This window comes from Alosa alosa, chromosome 19, assembly GCF_017589495.1.
Source record: "Alosa alosa isolate M-15738 ecotype Scorff River chromosome 19, AALO_Geno_1.1, whole genome shotgun sequence".
Lineage (NCBI taxonomy): Eukaryota > Metazoa > Chordata > Actinopteri > Clupeiformes > Clupeidae > Alosa > Alosa alosa.
In genome coordinates, this window is record NC_063207.1 from 18,905,845 (window position 1) to 18,929,002 (window position 23,158).

A 23,158-nucleotide genomic window follows, 5' to 3' on the forward strand; every position below is an offset into this window, starting at 1 on the left:
TATGCTGTTCTGCTTAGCGATTGGCAGGTGGGTGATTAACTGAGAGCGCTTGGCTCACCCCGGGTTCAGTCTGCCTGTGGAACTCTCCTCCTTCAGGCAGCGTTAACCTGCTGCTGGTCCTCCAGGGTCTTCTGACCACAGGAAATCGGTCTCCCTGTGGGATTCCAGTACGCAGTGTTTGCCTGTTGGCTACTTATCTCCTGTGGTGATGCAAAGTTGGTGGTATTTGTGCTATACTTCAGCTTTTCAATCAGTTTCCTCACCTACTTAAAACAAATACAGTACACAAACACAGACACAGACATGCACATATGCATGCACACACTTGCACACACACTGAATATATTTTTGAATTGACACCAGCAGTGGACATCAATGGTTGCAGTGAAAATTCTGCTAAATTTAGGCTTCATGATGTCCTTCCCAAACACAGTTCATTCTCCTCAGACAACTCTTCTGAACCAACTGGCCAATTTCTCACATCACTTCCTTATCGCCCCCTCCCCTGTGCTTAGCATACCTCTGGGCGAATCCCTGTTATCGAGATTCTTCTCTTTTGTTTGAAGTGAGTTTGACACGGCACTGGGGAAATAAGTCCAGCGAACAGCAAACATGCGAAGCATCACCCAAGAGAAAACATGCAAGAAAAAAACACCAAAGGACACAAAAAGACAAACAAGATGTGACGACCCATCCTTCCCTTAACAGTGAGGTCATGTTTACAGTAAACATTATAGACAGTGTCTCCAACATACTGTAGGGTATTGTGGTCTGAATTAGCTCAAATATCAGAAATCTACTGATACTGAGTGTTTCAAACAAATGTAAGCAAATAAAATTTGTGACCTTTATACCAAATTTAGGGATGAGCCAAACTTCTAAATGTAATTCAATGTGAATCGCAGGTGGCACTGTACACAGATACACATTCTTGCCATTGTACATAAAAGACACAAAATTCAGTTGCACTAAAACTCTATATAATTATCTCACATGACAAGCATTTTAAGGTGGAGTCCATGAATTTTACATAATGGACCACAATGCATGACGTCCCAGCTTCATTCAAGTTCAGTGTAGACGTGCTGTCATATCCGTTCCCCAGTCTACTCTAATGAGGTCCACTTAATTATACAGTATAGATGATTTGCTCTGCAGCCATGTATAAGCACATGTTTGAGTCTTGAGCAGTATCTTTTCCCCTTTGCTAAGGCAGATAATGACTCCTGAAACACAAAGACAACTCTCTTCTGGAGCACACATGCACAATTTTTACAAAGAGAACACAAGACATGTATGGCACTAAGATCCTCAAGCTGGTCAATGTGTCTGCATGGAAATGTGTCGCCATGTCACCATGACTTCTTTTTGCATGAGAACACTTGAACACCATGAACACACATTTTGTAGCTGATGCCACTGTTTTTTTTTTTCCAGTCCATTTAATTATAGAGTGATTCTAATTAGAAAGCGTTGTTAATAGCATGATTTGAACTTAATGAGTTTCTGGAAGGCCTGCTTGAACTCGTCGTTGAAGATGGTGTAGATGACGGGGTTGATGAGGGAGTTAAGGTAGCCGAGCCAGGTGAAGACGTCAAAGAGCAGCGGGTCGAACCAGCACTTCTTGCAGATGGCCATGACCAGCGTGCCCACGAAGAACGGCAGCCAGCAGACGATGAACGCGCCCAGGATGATGCCTAGCGTCTTGGTGGCCTTCTTCTTCGGGCCTTGCGGCCAGGCGCTCCCAGCACGCTAATGTCGGCCAGCTTTACCTTCACGCTGTTGGCGAAGAGCGGTGATCCGCCACTTCCTCCGGTTCTGCCACCACCCTGTCCACTTGCTTGCCCGTGTCCCGCACCGACCATAGGGTGTAGGTTGCCCTCTTGGTTTGATGTCGAGTTGAGGGAACAGAGCGAGGAGCCAGCAGACGTCTGGATGAGTTGTGCGGTCGTGAAGCGTTTGCCACAGGCGGCCGGCGACTTGAGGATGCGCGAGCGTGCTGCCACATAGATGCGGCCGTAGAGGATGACCAGCAGCACGGTGGGCACGTAGAAGGCGCCGAACGTGGAGTAGATCGTGTAGGAGATCTGGTCGGTGTTGACCATGCAATCGGTCAGCTCCTCGTGCGCCTTGGCCTGCCGCCAGAAGAGCGGCGGTATGGAGATGGAGATGGAGATGACCCAGACGACAGCGATCATCACGCTGGCGCGCCGCATTGTCCGGCGCTTTGAGTACTCCAGTGCGTCGGTGATGGCCCAGTAGCGGTCCAGCGCAATCACGCACAGGTGCAGGATGGACGCTGTGCAGAAGGTAATGTCTGACGACAGCCAGATGTCACAGACAATCTGGCCAAGCGTCCATGTCTTGCTGACCGTGTAGAGGATTGCAATGGGCATGACCAAGATGGACACCAGCAAATCGGTGACCGCCAGCGAGCCGATCAGCATGTTGGCCGGCGTGTGCAGCTTGCGTGTCAGGACAATGGTGGTGATGACGAAGGCATTGGACAGCGCGGTGGCCAGCGTGACCACAGCCAGTATCGCCGACAGCGAGATCTGCAGTCCCAGGAGGGTGGCGGGGTCCCAGGGGGCATCCGTACTCACCACCTCGTCCGTGCTGTTCAAGAGGAAAGGCTCCAGCGTGCTGTTGTCTGGCTCCATCTTATCAAGCCGTCCTACACTTGTAAAGGCTCAAATGAAGTGGAAGGAAAGCATAGCTGGTTCAAGGGAAAGTCTTGTCCCTGAGTCCCTGTAACATACATTATCATCGACTGTTTCATGTAATGTACACAGAGTCAGGGTTGAACTCTTCATCAAACATTATCTTTGATGTGTGTTGGTTGTTTCCACTTACTGTTACAACTAATGAGATTGCAACTAATAAGCATTCAAATCAAATTCTAATGAATTCTTTTGAGCAACAAATCAGCAGCTGTGTATTTTTACTATGGGCTTCGATATCAGTCCACCGACATGTTGACCAGCTCTCCTATCTATATCGGTGCTGGTGTTCATTGCTCATGGGAGATGGGAGGTAATTGGTATTCCACACAGTCCCTCAGAGTCCTTATCTTTACTCCAACCGGGTCAGGCCCATGATGTCCTCGGGACCCTGAAACACTATCTCCACTATCTTCTGATGCTCTGCAGCTCACAGAAACAAGAGCACAGTCTGACAAAGAGGTGCTCAGCAAAAGGTGGATGGACGGGGTCGGTGTTTGCTTTTAATTAACTTGTTTAGATAACGCTATTTTTTTTAATCAGAACAAAAGCACACGTAGCCCCATTTCACTGTCTCATTGGGTTAGGCGTAACACAGCAAAGCACTTAAAATAATCCATTATGTTCCGCTTCTTGCTAGGTGACTTTGGTGTTCAATGATGAGGGAAGACAGCTCCCTAACCCACCTTTGCAAGTGGAGCGATGCATACAAAGACTTGTTTTTTCCAACATGTAAGATTCCCAAAAAAAGAGAGCGATAGTCCCCAGCTGAAGCTTTCAACTTGCTTGCAGAAACTCCGGAAGGACTATTTCTTCATGCAGAGCCACGAGCTAGACAAAGAAAGAAAGAAAGAAAGAAAGGATGAGAGAGAGAACAAGAGAAAAAGAGAGACACTAATTCCATAGCCACTTCAAATGCAAACCCACCCTGTGCAAACATGAACAACCACTCCAAAGTTGCCTCCATCACACACACACACACACACACACACACACAGTGAGATGTCACATACACACCTCTCTCACCTACAGTAAATCAGTACACCTACATGCGCCCCCTGCCTCTCACTGTTCTGCCTCTCTCAAACACCACCATATGCAGGCTGTCAGTTTCTATCACATGCAGATAGATTGCTTGACACTGCATGGCACAGAGCACGTACACACACCTCCACCTGCATCAACATATGTGCACACACACACACACACACACACACAGGTTGATGGAGTCACTGATGAGCAGAGCGTATTAGAGTGTATGCTGCAGGATATTCCTTATTACTTCTTCACCTCATAATGTGCTGCCGCTGCCCACTCCTGTGCTCCTCCAGGCTAATGACTGCTCTCGGTGTGGGCACGAGCCAGCTCATTATTTACAGTTTTTTTCAACTGCTTACACACTAAATCTTTGCTTGTCACACAATTTTCTAAACATGTCTTTCAAACACCATAACCCCACACCAAATCTGCAAAACCATACACTAATTCTCAGTGTTTGACTCAGTTTTCAATTTCCTAAAACACATTTTGCAAAACACCACACACAATTGTCAACACACAACAATCTAACAAGAAGTAACTTGATTTCAAAATGTCACACTTATTTGCCACTTATTCACACTCAGTCTTCTATGTACACTCATTACTTTACTGAACACCATCCTTTCCTTAGGCCTATGCATAGATATACTCTATATAGGTATAGACCCTTGCAATCTCTTCCTAGGAGATTTCCAGCTGAAATGTTCAGAACCAATGGACTTTAGCGTAATGTTCTACAAAAGTCGACTTTTTTATGTAAAACTTGTCTTTTGTCCCCAAGTTACCATTAGCTCAATGTTGTTTTCTGTGCCTCCGGAAATGCCCCCACCCCCAACACACCCACAAACATACACACACATACACACACAGAGAGAGAAATATATTTTCTTTGGAAAAGCAAAAGCAATTTGATTTCTGTCCAAATCAGCTTTGTGATGCAAACTCTGTGATGTACATCTGGTGTTCATTGTATTTTCCTTTCTTTTTTCTTGTTGGCTGCAGATAACAGCAAATTATTTGGGGGAAATCATTATTTTTGGTTTCAATATTGCTTACATGTTTACTGTGTATTTCAACTTCTCTCTGTAGATGAATTTCACTCTTGTATTGAAATATATAAAGCCCACGAAAGACAGAAAAGCTTTAGGTTTTGAGCAACAGTGTGTACATGATGTATCTAAAATGTCATATTATGACAAAAGTCTTCATTATGTGAGGTGAATGTTTGCTTTACAGATGTATTTATGACATTTTGCATGTTGTGTGTCATTTTTCTGGAGATTTGAGGCATTTTGCAGTTTGTGTGAACAATTGAGGGTTTTGTGTGTAGAGTTTTGAAAATATACAGAGTTTTGAAAATAAAAAATAAGTAAACAGTTGTAAAAAAACTGTAAAGGTAGGTAATGGGTGATGTCACGCTTGTTTATGCTTATGTTTCTTAGCAGACGCCAAAGCTACCTACTGTACATTATGTTTGAACCAAAGACAGTTAGAAACATTTTGGACTAGTTTTGAATCAAAACTCTTGACTGCTGCTTTAACAAGCACAATAACACATAGCCCTAAAACACTAACCGCATTTACTTGGACGTTTTTTTTTTTTTTTAATCAGATCGAAATAAATCTAATTAAAGATTTCAACTGAACTGTTTACATGAACGCTAAATAAATCGATTGGTGTTTAAGTGTACATGGAACAAGCATTTCATCATTTAGAAGCTCCTAGTTGTATTGGCACCATGAAACTCATTGTTTACCACACTCTGCGTTATTAGCACGTAGGGAACACCTGCGCAGAAAGAGGAAGTGTACTGTACTACAACAATGGAAGTTTGGAGAATCAGATTGTCAGATGTTGCTGGTGTTTAAAAGATCTGGTATGGAACATCCAAGCAAATGCTAGTAGGCTAATGTTGTTACTAAAAAAAAATATTAGTTAGAAGAAGTAGCTAGTTCAAAGAAACGTGTATTTGTTTTCATGTAAATAAATAGATTAGTGGATAAATTCATAATAAATGGATGGCTGTGTGTAACCAACCATTTGGCCTGAGGAGAGGAGCAGGTCAGATACCTGAAGGCAGTCATTTGACCGGCTCCCTGCACAAGCGGCTCACTTTGCACATGGCTTGACTGTGGAGCCCCAGAGACTGATGTGACAGGTGGGCGACCCCATCTGCTCCACATCTGTCAGGTTTGGTAACCTGTCAGAGCGATATGAGCCAAGACGCAGACAGAGGTGAGAACTTTGTGCCTCTGTTGTTGTCTTGTTGTTGCTCTTGTGCTTCTTACTGTGGTTGCGCATCGCGAGTGGTGCTTTTCAAAGGTAAAATGTGCCCCCGTATCTGTTCACCGTGAAGGTACCAGTCTCCATTTTTAACAAGTGTCAGTTGTCGAGTGTGAGTTCAGAGAAAAATGGTAAAAAACAAAATAAAAAGAGGGTGCTTTGAAGTGCTTGAGAGGGTTTGGATATCACAAGTATTCTTGTCAAAACAGACTGATTGTTATTGGTTGAAAGAGGCCCAGCAAAAATAAAAATAGAGGGAAAAAAACGACGAAAAAAACAATTCTAAATGCACCAAGTTAGATTGTATGGAAATGTCTTCCTCTCTAATATATTCCACATCACCAAATCACTTCCATATGTGGATTGTTGAATTCAAACCATACATCTTGCCATGGGACAAAACCAATCTCAGAGAAAGGTAATTGCTATTGAGTTCAAAACAGTACTATTTAGACTTTTTCTACCATAGATATATTTTCTACCATAAGAGATGTTAGGCATTTCTGTGTGGTATTGCTTCAATACATCTGTCGGTGTCCACACATAATACCACACCAACTACAAATATGCACCATCTCAACCCCTTCCAACTTTTATCTGATTTCCAGTACCCTTAAAGTGTAAGTTCAGTGTAAATTGACCCATAGTCCTTTGTTCAAGCTCATCACATGCAGTCCATCGGAAAAAGAATGAGACAATTTGGGACAACATAGGCCAAGTTATGGACAGGCAGCTTAAAGCAGACCCATGGGGCAGTGGGGAGTTACTTTCAGTTTCAGTTTTGATGCCCCTATGGGTCTGCTTTAAGCCGCCTGTCCATAACTTGGCCTACGTTGTCCCAAATTGTCTCATTCTTTTTCCGATGGGCTGCATGTGGTGAGGTTATACAACAAGGCTATGAGTCAATTTACACTGAACTTACACTTTAATTTAGCTAGTCAGTCAGTCAGTCAGTCAGCCGTAGCCATTCTATGGGCCTGGAGAAGACATTTCCATTCATGTTCTCTGCCTATCCTCTATTTTATAAACATGCAAGCGGAGCTTCCATTTGAAGATGTATTTGCCTCCAATCTGTCAGGACCTGCACTGTGCTCCAGGAAATCATAGATTCAGCACAACCTATGGAGCACCATTGTCATTTTGTGTTCTAAGTGATTCATGCTGACAGATAATACGTAAAATGAGGACTTGAGACAGCCAGAGAGGCATCCCTAATGAAATTCATTTGGCTTTAAAACGATCAACAAAGCAATCTCACAAAACTCTGGCAGGAGTACTAGAATTTTGCATACACAGAACAGTTGCAAGGCTATTCACTACATGGAAACTCGCCATACGTCTAAGCCACTGTAAAACAGGCTTGTGCACAATTCAGAATTGAATTGAGAATGACTCCTAAATTCCAATTCAATTCTTGAATTTGAATTGAATTTGAATTAAGGTCAAAAACAGGATGTAGAATTACAATTCGAATTTGAATTAAAGGAAGTAGAATTTAAATTCAATGAAATTCGAAGAAATTCATATACATAATTTAAGGGTAGTGTTTAACAATGAAGCCTCACAGTATATGTCAGATATATGATAGCATTAAACACACAACTTGTAACAAATTATATTTCCACACTGTAAAACATAATAGTTTTACTTACTTAAAATGTTCTAGTAAGTAGAATTCAGGTTTTGTCTCTTGTTGAGATTACTTGCTTAAAATGAGTGTTACTTCATTTTGAGGTAGAAAAGTAAACAATCAAGTAAACTATACTTGAATTGCTGAAGTTTGTACTACACTGTACAATTAGTTTATAATCTTACTTCACCTGTTAGTTTTGAAAAGCATGCAAACTGTTGTCCTTGCAATTCCCACTCAGATTTGTCTGTAATGTCAAGTTGTGCAAACAAATGCTCACTTAGTGTAGTGCATTTACAGTACACAGAATTGCTATTTCAACTAACTTGGTCATTGCAATTACAAGTAAAGTATACTGTATGTTGTACACAACAGGTGTATTGAGGTTGTGCTAACTAATGTGACAAAAATGCATTTCCAGAATACCACAGACCCGACCTACATATTGTTAAAGGGATCACATATTAATCTTTACTGAAATTCAATCTTAAGTTACAATAACAAAGTGACAGTGACACTAAAGGCTAAATATAGTGTTGTTGTGTAATTGATATGTGATTTATATTGATACATCACCCCATCAATGACTATCCAAAACAGACCAAACCTGTGAGTAGAACTAGTGCTGACAGTTATAGACAGACACAGATCTGTATCTGGAAACCATACATACAGATACTAAGTTACTGAAGCTATCTCTGCTAAGTTACTAAGGCTAAATGTAAGCTTGATTAGGATTTTTATGGGTGCTCTCCTTGCAACTTATGTTGCTACTAGAAGGATGTTAGTGGCTGTCCATTAAATGGCACTCTCCTCTCTGGTCAGGATATTAATATCAACCCCAATGCCTTCACAACATCATGGGTACACTGAAAGGCAGAAATCAGGCCAAGTCCTGACTCACTGTGGACATCAAAGATTGAGGTTTCCCTGGCCCGCTGGACAAACCCAGGTGTGTGCCACATATTGGTAGTACAGGAGCCTCCCCTTCATTGTGCAGTACTTTCAGAGGGTAGTAACATGTTGCTGATGTTCTACCCACAGCATTAGAGTGCTGATGTTCTACCCACAGCATTAGAGTGTTTTGGATAGACATCTACTTGATGGTGCGATGCATCCACATAAATTACACACCAACAGTATATATAACCGTTAGTGTCACTGTCACTTTATTGTAATTTCAGATTGAATATCAGTAAGGATTAATATGTGATATCTTTACAAATATGTGGGCCAGGGAGGTGGCATTCTGGAAATGCATTGTAGGAAATGTAACATCAGTTAGCACACCTTGTGTTTAATACATAATATACTTAACTTGTAATGACCAAGTTAGGTTAAATAGGAATTCTCCTTAGTGTATACTACACAAAGTAAGCATTTGTTTGCACAACTTGGAATTCCTATTCCAGATTGGTCGGTAATTTCAAGGCAATCGGTTTGCATGTTTTTTTAAACAAAGGTTAACTAACAGGTTAAGTAAGGTTAACTAACTAACTAACTTCACAGTGTAGCAAAACTTAAGCAATTCAAGTATAGTTTACTTGATTTAAATGATCATGTTCACTTTTCCACCTCAACATTAAATTAATCCTTTTAGCCAAGTAATCTCAAAAAGCAAAATCAACATAATCAACAAAAGACAAAAACTGAGTTATACTAACTATTACTAAACATTTTAAGTAAGAATATAGTGTGTTATATTATTTCGGAACTGTAGCTATTCAATTTTACAGTGCAAAGTAACTTTCCCAAAACTGAATGCATGTGAGATTCAAGACATTCTTCCTGTTGTGTGACTGTGGAGTTGCTTTGAATGGCCATGAATTTAATTCCACTTCCTGTCATTCCAATTCCAATTCAACTTCCTGTGGGGCGGAGCCAATTCAATTCAAATTCCAATTTGTGAATTGAATAGAGTGGTGAAGTCCCGCCCCTTCCGTTTGCCTCCATGGGACCTATCTTTCCAAAAAATTTGAACGGCAGTCTATGGCGAAAAAGAAATTATTTTCTGGTCCCGGTTGACTTGTGCCTTGAATTACCCATATGATGTTTGTCAATTTTAAAGACAATTTTTCATGTAAAGACATTTGCAGTTTGTTTCGTAACTATTGAATTACAACATTGTGAAAGAACGTAATTCCAACGACTACAAACCCATCAGTCGCGCTAGTGACGTTAGCTCATTCACAGCCACACTAGATTGTACAAGCATACCAGCAACAGGTCTTAATTGGGCTTTCCTTGCCGAAGAAAATACCATGAGTCAGAGGATTAAACACATCAGGTAAGTTGTATTCGTCCATAGACTGTACATTACATACTGTTAAGTGACATAGAAGGCAGCAAGATGCAACCGTTAACTAGCACAACAGCTCTTATCGTTTCATTACGTTGGTGACGTACATCGTTCGAGACGAGAGATGTAGTCCACTGAGTGGATTCGCACAAAACCAACATAACTTTTGAAGTCTATCGAACAACAGTACTTTCTTGACGTGAAAAATTATCTTTTAAATTCACACACATCATATGTGAAATTTGTGGCACAATTCAAACTGGACCAAAAAATAATTGTTATCTCTCCATTAACTCCCGTTCATAATTTTTTGAAAGATAGGTCCCATGGACCGGAAGTAGAAGGGGCGGGACTTCACCACTCTATGGAGATCCATTCTAAAATTCATAATTTTGCACAAGCCTGCTGTACAGAAGCTTTTTTGTGCCCCAGCATCAGGTCTCTCCATGGCCCTCCAGAGACCAGTGAGTGCTCTTTTATCACAACAATAATGTTCCCCTGTGAGTCATCAACTCAGCCTACATAACAGAGGAGGCCAAAGACCTGCAGAACGTTTTTTTTAGGCCTTCTGAGATGACACTTTAGAACAGGGGCATTCCTGCCTCAATCCAATTAAATCTGGACCCAGGTCTAAATCTATCACGGTGATTTAAACATGCATTGCAGCCATCAATTAACCACTAAAAACTCATATTTGCTCCTCAAAGGTACATATTCATACATTTATAATTTTATTAAAAAAAAAAAACCTTAGTGGCCTTTGAACGGCTAATTGACAATTGAAGTCAAAGTCTAGTCATGTTATCGCTTGACAAGCGGATGTGATTAGTTTTCCGGTCTACCCTTCTGATATTCAGCATAGACCTCATTGCATTTCTCACAACATTGGCCGATACTCTAATCCAAATTGGTTTATGAGTTTACTGCTGCTATGATAGAGTAAGAAGAGGAAAGGGTTTTTTTTTCCTCTCCACGGCACGACCTCAGCACACACCGTACGTCATCCACTCCAAGAACTTCTAACAGGGCTAAATATCAAAACCCCACAACTCAGCCACTCAGTCACTCTGTGCCTGTCAGTTCCAATAAGTGCTGCGAGCGCTTGGACAGACCCGAGCTCAAGAGAGACGATGCTACTGTTTCAGGAGCTGATGGGTTCTGTGTGTGTGTGTCTGATAGGGAATGACCTGCTTCTCCACGGAACACGGGAGACTACGGAGCCTCTCAAGAGATGGGCTCAGACGAGATGTGGACAGCACTCCTGCAAAGGCCTGCCCTTGAGTAATGAAGGTGTGTACTTGAGTGGGTGTTTGTGTGTGTCTGACTGGGTGGTAAGGATTCTGGCTCCAAGATGACAATTAGTCCTGCGTTAGAAGGCAAAGTTAATGAGGAAATCTCCAAAATCAAAAACAGGCTGGCTCAATCAACATGCAGACAGCCAGCATTGGCTCTCCGGCACAGCTGCTAAAGACAGACACACACTCATGCACAATTGCACACACCCGCGCACACACACACACCACAGAGAAGCACTAGCCTAGTTTTAATCCCCTGCATCTGGTCTTGCGCTGCTTTCCGCTGCTAAGACAGTCAAATTAATTTTACAGGGATAAGGTAGAGAGCCATGCTAAGATAATGTTTATTCTGTCGCGTGGGGAGCTGCAGGGAGGGTTACAAGGCCATGAGCGTCAGCATTGGCCCTGAAGTGGGGGGTGGCTGTTTTATATTGATGTACAGGTGCCCAAAGTGGCTGATAAGTTGACTAATGGAGGTGATCGTGCTGCATCGGCTGGGGCGGTCATTGACGCGTTGCTCTTACTTCACAAGCACTCCGTGTGAAGTGTGTAGTGAAAGTACTGCTGCTAAATCTGCAGCAGATGGAAAATGTCAATACTTCCTGAACAAGACAGACACCTCCCACAGCAACATAAAACCAGTGAAAGGGAGAAGGTTGTATAAATGGTGTGGTTTCATATTTGTTGAATATATGATAAAAGAAAATGCTGAAGCCAATTCCCCATGTGTTTGTTGTTGATCAACTGGCATGTTATATAACATCTAGTTGTGTAACTAAGTCCCATAATCAATTAAGCTTGTCACAGAGTGCCTAAAAAACGTCACAGAGCAACTTCTAATTCCTCACTGTTGGCTAAGACGGGGAACACAAGTCTATGAGAGTGGGCAGAAGATTTCACAATCTGATTTGCACAGCGACTCATTTAACTGTCATTACAGGCATATATCCTGGGGCCGTCTCTAAACTGCTATCATTTGCTAGAGCCCTCCAGAATAGCAGCGCCTTATACTCTGGCCTCATCGTCCTTATGCAAAGGCACTCATGAGAAAGCCCCATGTGGCTTGCGAATGAAAAGCAGTGGGTCTGTATAAATTTGGCTTTTTATGAACAGAACTGTGCAAATAAGCCAACGAGGCATTCGGCTGTACTGCCATTTCGTGTAGTTTCTCGTTTACTAAGCGCAAGAGATTTTGCAAATGTGCAGAATATTAAAAGAGTAAATGCTGTAAATGTGTGGCAGGGAAATGTATTGACAAAAGTCACCCAACATGCCAAATAACTTATTTACAAGAACCTGTGAACAAATCTAATTATAGATATTGCAAGGTGAGGGGGGGAGTATACATAAATAAATAAAGAAATAAATAAACACTTTATCTGCCAGGAATGTCATCAAACATAAAGAAAAAATCCATGTATCTTTTAGATTTTGTATTTTCTGTGATTCAGTAACTGTGCACACGTTCTGTTAATTGCTGTCTGTTTGAACAAACATGTATTTATTTTTTGTTGCCTTCCAAGACTATAAAGCTTGGGATTAAAAAAGAGAAATGAGGGACTCTCCAAAAGTCCTGCTTTGTTTACATTGCTTGATATACATATGATGATGTTTCTCAGTTGTCCTAAATGATTCCTGCAATTTGGGAACTCAATGTGGAGATATTTGTCTGGAAATATCCTGCGTGTGCCTCCCCACCCATGGATTTGCATGCTCACAGCTGAGTGCATGGGTTGGACAATGCTCCAAAGGGGCTGCGGCTGCCGTGGAAGTCTGATGGCGAGAGGGGGGTGTGCGGTGCGGAGAGCTTATCTGACAGTGTGTTTTTCTGGAGGAGGATGGCTTGTGAGCTGTGCAGTGGGGGAGGGGAGTGGTAGTGGTGGTGGCGGTGGTAGAGGTGATGGTGGTGGTGCTTTGGGTGTGGGTGAAGTTGGGGGTTCTAAGGATTGCAGTGCTTACTCAGATGGGTGTAGTGGGAGACACAGATGGTTAGTGACAATGTGGTAAACCTCAGTGCATCACAAGCCCCAAAAAAGGAAAAGTCACCTGCCCAGATCTGAGGGACGTTTAATTTGTGATGTGTCTAAGGGTATCTGCAGTAAGGAAGGAACCGGGTGTAATGAGGGACAAGACACTATCCTCTCTGGTGGCCTTGCAGCCAAAACACAGCTTTCAAATGCAATGGTTTTGCTCACACAGGTGATATGAGAGACAAAGAGAGAGAGAGACAGACAGAGAGAGAGAGAGAGAGTCCATGAAAAGAAATCAGACTGACACTGCAAACAATGTGACTTAGTAGTACCCATATGGTGCTCCAGATGTGCCAGTATTTGACACTGAAACGAACGAATCAGCAATTATGCAACTCTCCTCCAGTGCACTCAAAGGGGCACAGGAAGTAGGGCAGGCTCAAAGTAAGGTGGGACACCTGAGTCCTCACAAAAGAACAGTGTTAATGGAAGCTTCAATAAATAAATAAATAATTAAATACATTCATTCATTCACTCACTCACTCTTTCAGTGGTCTTATAACAATAACCTGCTTACACTTGTCTATATAAATAAATAGACTAAACTGCCTGCTTTCACTATGCAACTAATGTTTCTTTCCCTTTCACTGCCATTTTCTATTTCCTTTAACAAACTGTAAAGTGATTGCTGCTACTCTTGCTTTGTCAAACTGTCAATTATTAAAAAGAAAAAAATCACACCAACACACCAGTACCCCTATGCAGAAGCAGTAATCGGCTTTTCCCACTAATATTAATACCACAAAAAGTTCTATTCTATTTCAGTCGATCTGCAAAGACTGCCAAAGACATCTGAATGTTCTGTAGGGAATAAAAGTGGTTATCATTTGCCAAGCGCCACTTATTAATTGCCTCTGGTGATTCACTGAGTCTACTCATTACAGAGGGATTGCGTGTAGCGTGTAGCACAGCTAGTTGCATATCCGACCAGCCTGATTGGCAGGCAATCTCTGCTCTTGCTCGTTCTAATCTATTGCTTCAAATACCTGCAATGCTATATGCCTTAGCGAGCACAAACAGAATGTCTGTGGTGGAAGATCCATAAAAATACATTTCAAAGCATAAAGATGACTGTCTGGTAGACGGCGCTATAAATATTATTCATTTAGTAAAACTGAATGATTGTACATAAAAAACATTTACCACATTCATTACAGGTCAGAAGGTAATCTGATCAATATTGAAAAGCTGGACTCTCACAAGCCACATGCAGTACCTTCTCAGCTGAATCATACAGAAGAAGATGGCTGAGAAATCTATGGAACTGTTTGCTTTTGGAAGCTTGTTATGAGCCTGTGCTATGCAAGCGCCGACAGGCTCCTATCTCAGGAAGCTCTGCGGTGCCTTATCGCTAGGGGATGCTTTATTAACACTGAGATGAGAGGCACAGATATAGAGAGACAACACAAAACACCAGGCTGAGAACAGATTCAGGAGCCAAAATGGTGGACCGTGGCGGGGAGCATCCCAGAGACAGAGTGGGATAGGAGAGAGAACATTAGTCTGCAGGGCGATGAGACTAACAGCGATTATGTATAGAGCTGGCCCAAGAAGCCCAGCTGACCATCACTTCTCATTTCCTGTCAACACACCACCGGCAGCTCTGTCCATCATTCAATTACGTAGGGGCATGAAGTACAGCTATTACGGCTCATAATTCTCTCCTGCCTGTTTCACATGTGATGGGCTGTATGGACATACATCCTCTTGAGAACACTTATAGTGTTTGTGTTACAGCATGCAATTAGATCCCCGTCTCCAGTAGACCGTTATAAAGATGGTCTCACAAAGGAACTGACTGTTATAAAGATGGTCTCACAAAGGAACTTCAGGCTGGAAGATGTCATAGATGGGCTGTGTCCAACCAATTGGTGAGACATAGATGACTAGACATGTACAGACAAGGGAAAGCTGCTGGCTGACTTATTATTACAAGTGATATTTTTATTTTATTTATCCTTTATTTTACTAGGAGAATCCCACTGAGCCCTGGGACATATGTACAATACGTTTTCACTGTGGGTGTATCGCTGTTATAGTCCTCCCTTTGTAAAATTATATAGGTTACAACACTATCAGTACAGTTGAACTGTTACTGTAGCCTGTCGGACGTGCGATTTATGACTTGGACACTGTAAAAAGCCCAGTGAACAGAATCAACCAAGTCAACTGGAGATCTGAGAACTAGTCCAATGAAGCATAAGGGTCCAAACATATTATATCCATGCAACATCTTGCTTGTATTCTCTTCCTATTCCAAGAAGCTTCCACCATGCTCGTGGGCTACCACCTACATAGAGTCTCCAAGTCGACCTAACATTCCATACCAAACAATCACAACTAAAGCCAGGGGCGGACTGGCAATCTGGACATTCTGGAAAAGTCCTGAACGGCCGTCCATCCAACAGCCGTCAGCCTGGCTCAATATAGCCTACTTTATCAGCCAAGTAGCCCAGTGTCCAGGTCTCCACATAAATATGCGTCACTTATGCCTATCAGTAGCCTATGTCTACGCTATCAGTTATCACTGTTATTAAAAAAAAAAGACTAGCAACATTTGTCCCTTCGCGTTTTCAATAGCAGGATAGGTACAAGGGACAATGGAGAAGCTATGTGTCACCAAGGTTGCCAACTCACACAGTTGACAAATGTCTCACTACCTCACCTTTCATGCCTTTTTCATGTCAACCTTTCATCTTTGCTTCCTTCGTTGTAGCCTTTTTCTTTTTTTTAATTAAGCTGACAACGAGATCTGTGCATAGGCATGTAAGCAGGTCCATATAGCCAGCAATGAGGTCATGAGGTCCGGATTTCTGTAATTTTTTAAGTACTAAAAATACATTTTGAAGCTAAACATTAACCTGAATAAAAAAATAAAATAAAAACAGCAGTGGAAAATGTGTCTGTGGCAAGTGCATTCTTAATTCAGTGTAATTCAGTCATTTTGTGATACCATTATCAGTGTCTGCTGTCTGTGCGTGTGTGACGGCATACAGTTTGGGGAAAAAACACACACACATTTAGCATGCCCTTTCTGTTATAGTCTACGATTAATGTGGAATATGGGCTCTAAGGGAAATGCACCTCCATTCAGTGTCACCAAAAGTGTTTTTTTTACCTTGCACAAAACAGACAGGTTGTTGCCTCATTATTGAATGACGAAGAATGAGTTGCATTGTCTACTTGTCTAGACGTTTGCTACCACAACTACCACATATTTGCAATAGCTCTAACCCTAGGTCCATACACATTTTGGTGATACTGTGCACCAACCTGACCAAGTTGTAGGCTTTGTACAGTAGGCTATGTGCTATGTCTATTAGTCTTAAAAACATGAACAGACACTCAAGGCCATTTAGACACCGAATGTATGTGCGAGTGCAAACGGTATAGTGGGCCTTTTTGGAAGAAAGTCCAGGGCCTTTTTTTAGTCCCAGTCTGTCCCTGACTAAAGCCAAGTGTTAGAGAATTTTGGCATCAGATTGATATAATGCAAATGAATTGCCATTTCCATCAATGTCAACCTGGCAATGGACACAGCATGGATTTAAGTTAAAGTACTTGTAATCATTTCGAGGACACCCAAGCCAGGAAATACCGTTGCCTTAGTATGATGTCCCTAAAGGTAATTCCCGGAAAGTAAGCACGCATTCACACACACATAAACACACACACGCATAAACATACACACACACACACACACACACACACACACAGGTACGCAAGCACAGACTCACACGCACACACACACACACACACACACACAGGCACGCACACAAGCACATGCACACACATAAACACAAACAAGCACATGCACGCATGCATAAACACACCCACACACACCCACACCCACACACACCCACATACACACACACATAAAACACACACACATGCAGGCAAGCAGGCACACACACATAAACACACACACACCATTACCCCCACACATACACTCACAAGGGAACATACACACACACACACACACATACACACATGAAGAGTTCAGATGCAAAACCCTCTAAATCCGTCTGACCACTTTTCTTTTAAATGAGCATTTAAATTCAGTCTCCTATAGGTTTTTGCCTATAAATCGATATTTCAGACCAGGAAAGGAGTGGTATGTAGTGGGTTTAGAAGTTAAATTATTTGATTAGCGTATACTATGTGTGGAGAGCATCCCCTCACCATCTTTATCTCATTTTTGACATAGGTGGCATTTAGAGGCTTTTGCATCTGAACCCTTCACATATAAAACACACACACACATGCAAGCAAACAGACACATGCGCACACACACACACACTATTACCCCCAGACACACACTCACAAGCGAAAACTCACACACAGAGAAGCATTCATATACACAAAAGCAAACACACACACATGCACACACTCATTTTACATGCACAAAAGTTGCAAGAGTAGGGGATGGCGATGGAGACAATGACAAGTGTGATTTATTTTTGCGAAGAGAATGTGCAGGACTGAGCAGCGGTCATATTTTGTACCGCTTTGCGGAATATTAATGGCTCTTTTCCATTATGGACCTTGGCTGGCCCAAGGCTTTTCCCCGGTCTTAAACACCGGTGTGTGACCTCGGTGTTGTGTTTCCATAAGGAGCTGTAATATCGGGGGCATTAGCTAACAATGCTAGAAACTTCTAAACAGTGCTTAGCAACGACACCTCGAGCATATGTCAAATTAATTACAAGGACATTTAATTAAAGATGTCATAACATTGTAAGAACCTGTATCCTTAATTATTTTGCAGAGTTTTTGTATATGGATTTTCTCCACAAAAATGAGCAAATGTTAAGCAAATGTTGCTCACTTATGTTGCGAGGCAACCCTAAACAAATGCTACCGGTCTATTTTTAAATTTCTCCAGTTCGGCCCTGCCCTACTCCAGGGCTGACCTGAGGCCATCTGGGCATCAGTCCGGCCTAAATCATGGAAATATAAAAAGTCAGAGGCTTTATCCCAGCCCCCGGGATTTTACCCCATAGTGGAAAAGTGCCACTATTTATTTTTGGACAACAGTTCCATTGCGATTCCTTTTTTTCTCAATAAGTTGTAATTTTCACATGTGTGTATTGATTTTTAGCCAATTCAAAGTGCATCGTTACATCCTTACCTACCCTTTAACCATAATCTGAATGGTATAATTTAATCACAAATGCATTTGAATAGAGTCAACTGATGGTGACAAAGGAATCAAAACTTTACCGATCATGAAATAACACAATGATAATAAGATGTCAACAAACAGAGAGGAGATGCAGAGCAGTAGTTCTGTTAATTCTGTAAGTTTCTCCCATTTGGCGCACTCAACCATAACCTGGATTACACCTGCTTTTAAAGGTATCCAATGCGCACTCAGGTATTTTTAATGGCCTCCCCTAGAGTCCTGGAGTATTTATATTTTACCTTGCCATTGTAAATACTTCTCACGGTTTGAGCCCTTCCCCCTTGGACCTCTGTAGGCTACATGTGCATTTGTTTTGGAGCTGAAGGACTAGCAACAGGCAAAGTCAATCTATCTCCAAAGAGCCATATGTGTTAACTAGGTAATGTTTTACAGTTCTCACAAGATTTGACTGGGGCTCCAAATAGCAGAATTGCAAGGCTGGTTTTCTGCCTGTGGGGTGCTGCAGCTATGCGGGGCACTGCCAGCTACACTAGGTGCGCGATTCTCCCTATTACAAGTTTGTTTACCATCAAAATTACTTTGAAGCTGTTATATTCATCTAATAAACTTGCATGGTTCTGCTTTAAATGTGCCCTGCCAGACAAAACCGGTTTTACTTTTATTTTTTAAAATATGTTAAGTCCATATGGGTTTGTGTTATGTTGTGAATGTGAAAATGAACTGCTACCTCCTCTGTCAGCTCTAGCCACTGAATAGAAATAAGCGGAGAAATCAGGTCAATTACAAAAGCTGGTCAGTCTGACGTGGTATTGACTGAGTTCATTACTATTCATGAGCTCTTGAAGCCTGGAGCAGTACCATCGCGGCAGTCTAAGACGAGTGCCCAGCCCAGCCCAAGTAAAACACTATTGTCAACTCAAGGAAGTGCTATGTTATACAGGTTTAATACACTCGCTAGCCTAGCAGCTTTTATGCCCATTTGGACAATGCTAGCAATCGCTAGCCAAGCTAAGTTCATGCCATTAAGCTAAAATTAGTTGATAACAGCTGTCATGTTATGGACGAAACCGACTAGCTGTTAGCCAATCAGGGTCAAGCAGCTTAGCTCGTTGAATGTTAATGAGAACTGGCGCAAAGGAGTCTTCCTGCAGGCTTTCTATACCACACTAGAATGGCTTGAAACAAGGTAACCAAGGCATTTTTTCCACAAAAAATGTTACAGAGTCCAAGGTAGAACTTCAGACATTACCACAAAGTAATTAAATACGTGTGGGCACCTTTAAAAGGCAAATATTTTTCACCAAAAAACTGAGACGCCAATTTAATAGGTTAGGTGAATGGGGGGTGTGGTTAAGAAAGGGACTTGGTAATGAAAATTGAGATAGAGGAGATGGTCAGTAAATTCCTTACTGTCCCTGCACAATGAGTGTAGGTCATCTTTGATGCTTTATTCTTGCAATATTAGCTTGAGTTTCATCATCTCTCAGGGTCCCAGTTCCATACTTACACCTCATGCAATAAATATCTAAACCTAACCACCCTTGTGATGATGAAATGAAAACCATTGGTTACTTCAACTACATGTCATGATTGGAACTCAAAACTGCATTATGGATGCTTATTTCAGATCCCTAGTCTCTGTGTGTGTGTGTGTGTGTGTGTGTGTGTGTGTGTGAGAGAGAGAGGCAAAGAAAGAAAGAATGTGTGTGGCACTGTTATTTTGTATCAGTAGGCTATATATCAATATAGTATATGCATTAAGGCCACTGTCTATGTCTTCATGAGTAAGCTAATTATGAAGATACAACCCCCATGTCCCAGTGTGTCTACTAGGCTAGATGAGTTTCATTTTTCATTTTAAAAGTGCGGAAATTACAGGCATCACTCTGCTTTAAACCCAGTTGGGAGGCCTACTAAAACCCAGACATAGAATCACCAAATCCCTCACTTTTATGCACCAGGTAACATCTATCAATTCCAGATGTGATCTTTACATGAACTCTTGTTTGCTTGCTTCTTTTCAGCAACTATAAACACCAAAAAGCTCTTACGCTTTAGGTCCTTAAAGATTAGCTATAGGTTAGAGGTCAAGGGGTATGGTTGGTGGAAAATCTGAAACATCCCACAGAGGATTATTGGTTCCCTTTAATTAAAGACATTTTTCAAATCTTAATTGCTCCCCTGAGATGGTAACGAGTCGGTTTTTCAAACAGCCATAAACACGTCATATTAACATTAGACTTTAGTGTTTAGGTGAAAGAAAATCCAATCCAGTCTTCCAGTCAGTAGGAGGTTGCCTTAATGCCTCGTTCCCGCCTCTAAGCCCGGTGCGCTCGAGCGTGTGCTGGTCCACGCGCAGTAATGCACCATCAACTGGATCGAAGTGATTCAAGTGTGCTCGCTCGTCAAGCATTCCAAATATGAAACATGACAGAGAATTGGATGCTTTTTTTCTCCGGTAAGAAACCACACTAGACATAAACCTAGATATAACTTCAACCAACGTTTTATATCGTTATTCAGACCGCTTGAAAATGTATTCTGGAGAACTGTACTCGGAAACTGAAACAATACCCTAAGAAAAGAGCTCGTAAAACAACTTAAACACAACTTACCATGGAAAAAGTCCTGTCTTCGTCGCATCCTACTGTCCATCGAAAAGAGTGAATAACAACTTCTCACACAGTTCTTTGTTAGCCTACAGTTCTACGCTTATATCTTTTTGTGATGAAATGCACTTTCTAAGTGTTTCCCATTCGTTGGTAGCATAAGGACGAATCCCGAGGAAATTAAGTATCTAATTCAAACACACACTGCATATATTTCGCATCTCAGCGCAATCTGGGAAGCTCATGCGCAGTGATAACTCCAAGAGCAGAACTAATCGCACAATTATAGTTGAAATATTGAGCTACTAAGTTAAACAGTCCATTATATTACAGAACACTTAAAGCCTATTTTAAAAACGAGTAGCCTATTATGAAATCCACTGTGTAAATATGCTCCAGTAGCCTAAGCACAATTATTTTGGCGTGTGTGGCAATTAAACAAAATGTGAAACTAGGCGATCTGTCCATGCAGTCTCTCCGGAGTTAAGCATTTCCTTATAGGCTAAAGAATGTTACTCCTCAAAAGTGTTCCCCTCCATCTTTCGACGTTGTAGTGGCCCCAACATTGGAGTAAGGCTGCTTGCATCTTGACATATTGAAAGTGCTTATTCCCGGGGATATCCCGGCGCGGCTCCCGCTTCCTGTGCCTTGGTTCAGTCATTTAAAGTGAGCAACATGTATCCTAAAATGTCCCCTCCGACCTGCCAGGTAAAAATTACGCACGCAATATTGAACACACCCGTCAAAGTCGGTATCTCACTTGAACGGGTTCTCAAAGTGGTGTCCAGCCTCCTTTCGGTGCGAGCGCATGCTGACTGAAAATAGCTGGCGAATGGGTAGCATTTATACCGATCCCTTGTAGGCTGCTGAAAACGGACAGAGCATGATATCTAAAGAATCCATCAGTATGGCTATGAAATAAGACAATTTCTTAGCCATGTAAGATATGACTGTACTTTTTATATCCAGAATTCTTGTTGATTTATAGTTGATAGGTCTACCACTACTAATAATAGTGATTTATTCATATTGTAGGTAAATGTGGCATTTTTTTAACTACAATTTTACAAATTAAGGATTAGCAGGTATTTTAAAATGAAAATCCCAAATACCCTCATTTTGAATGTATCCAACTAAACTTCAAAATACAGAAGCCACACCATGGATCAAAATGAAATACTGTAGCCTATACACTCGATCATTTATCCTATTAAATCTCCAATAAGGCTATATACTGTAGAAAACACATCCAAAACAGTTCAAAAGTACTGGCCTACCAAAAAAAGTGGGGATGAGCAAGTCATTGGGATTGAGCAGGGGGTGTGAGAGGGGGAGTGTACTGTAAGTGTAATCAGGACCAATCTCTACATCTACAATACATAAAATACATCTGCTTTTTTCAGTTGGTATTTCATATTTCCAGTATAGTGATATAGCTCAAGAGAGCATAATTGTGCAAGTCAAGTCAGTGTTTTCATCATCTCACCGATGCACTTCCTCTCTGCCATTTTAGCACACCGTTTTCCAGCTTGTAACAAGTGATTATTTTGCACAACAGCGGGTGATACTACTGTAGTCTAACAATTTATGTCTTGTTATTGGAGGGGACATTTTGAGCATTTTTGAATATTGAACATTATTGAACACGTCCCCCTCAAAGTATATTATGATTACGGCCCTGCTCCACAGCCATCTGTAGTGTTCGTACTAACTTCCAACAAACCTTCATGAAAAGGTTTTCTGTGTGGCTCTTATAGGCCTAGGTAAGCGATCTCTGCACAGCATTATTGTGGGTGCACCAGAGGCAAAGCTCAGAATTACAAATCAAAGGTGGATTTTCAAAATTAGTCTATTCTAAAAGGTTCTAAACAGGCTCTATGTATTTGCCTCCGATGACAGGGCCTCGCCTCAAAACGTGAGTCCCTACACAGCCCCTTCAGACTTTTTTGCCTCTCACTACATTTTACAGAGCACAATGTAGTGAGGGGCAAAAAAGTCTGAAGAAGATTCAGAAGTAAGCATGCCCTACTCCACCATATGGGCTACTAGAGGGAGATGAAGTCCACATTCTCGTTTAATGAGTTGCTGTATGTCAGTATCTGTT

The 23,158-nt window shown here is 41.6% G+C and overlaps 1 protein-coding gene across 1 annotated transcript; it reads right to left on the bottom strand.

Annotated features, from left to right (window-relative positions):
• Positions 1 to 304: 304 nt before the first annotated feature.
• On the bottom strand, positions 305 to 21,853 carry LOC125312271 (5-hydroxytryptamine receptor 1D-like). Its single transcript, XM_048270722.1, is given in 3 exon segments — positions 305 to 1,721; positions 1,724 to 3,551; positions 21,061 to 21,853. Coding segments are annotated over 2 exon segments (1,182 nt in total). The 5' UTR covers positions 2,661 to 3,551; positions 21,061 to 21,853; the 3' UTR covers positions 305 to 1,476.
• Positions 21,854 to 23,158: the final 1,305 nt, after the last annotated feature.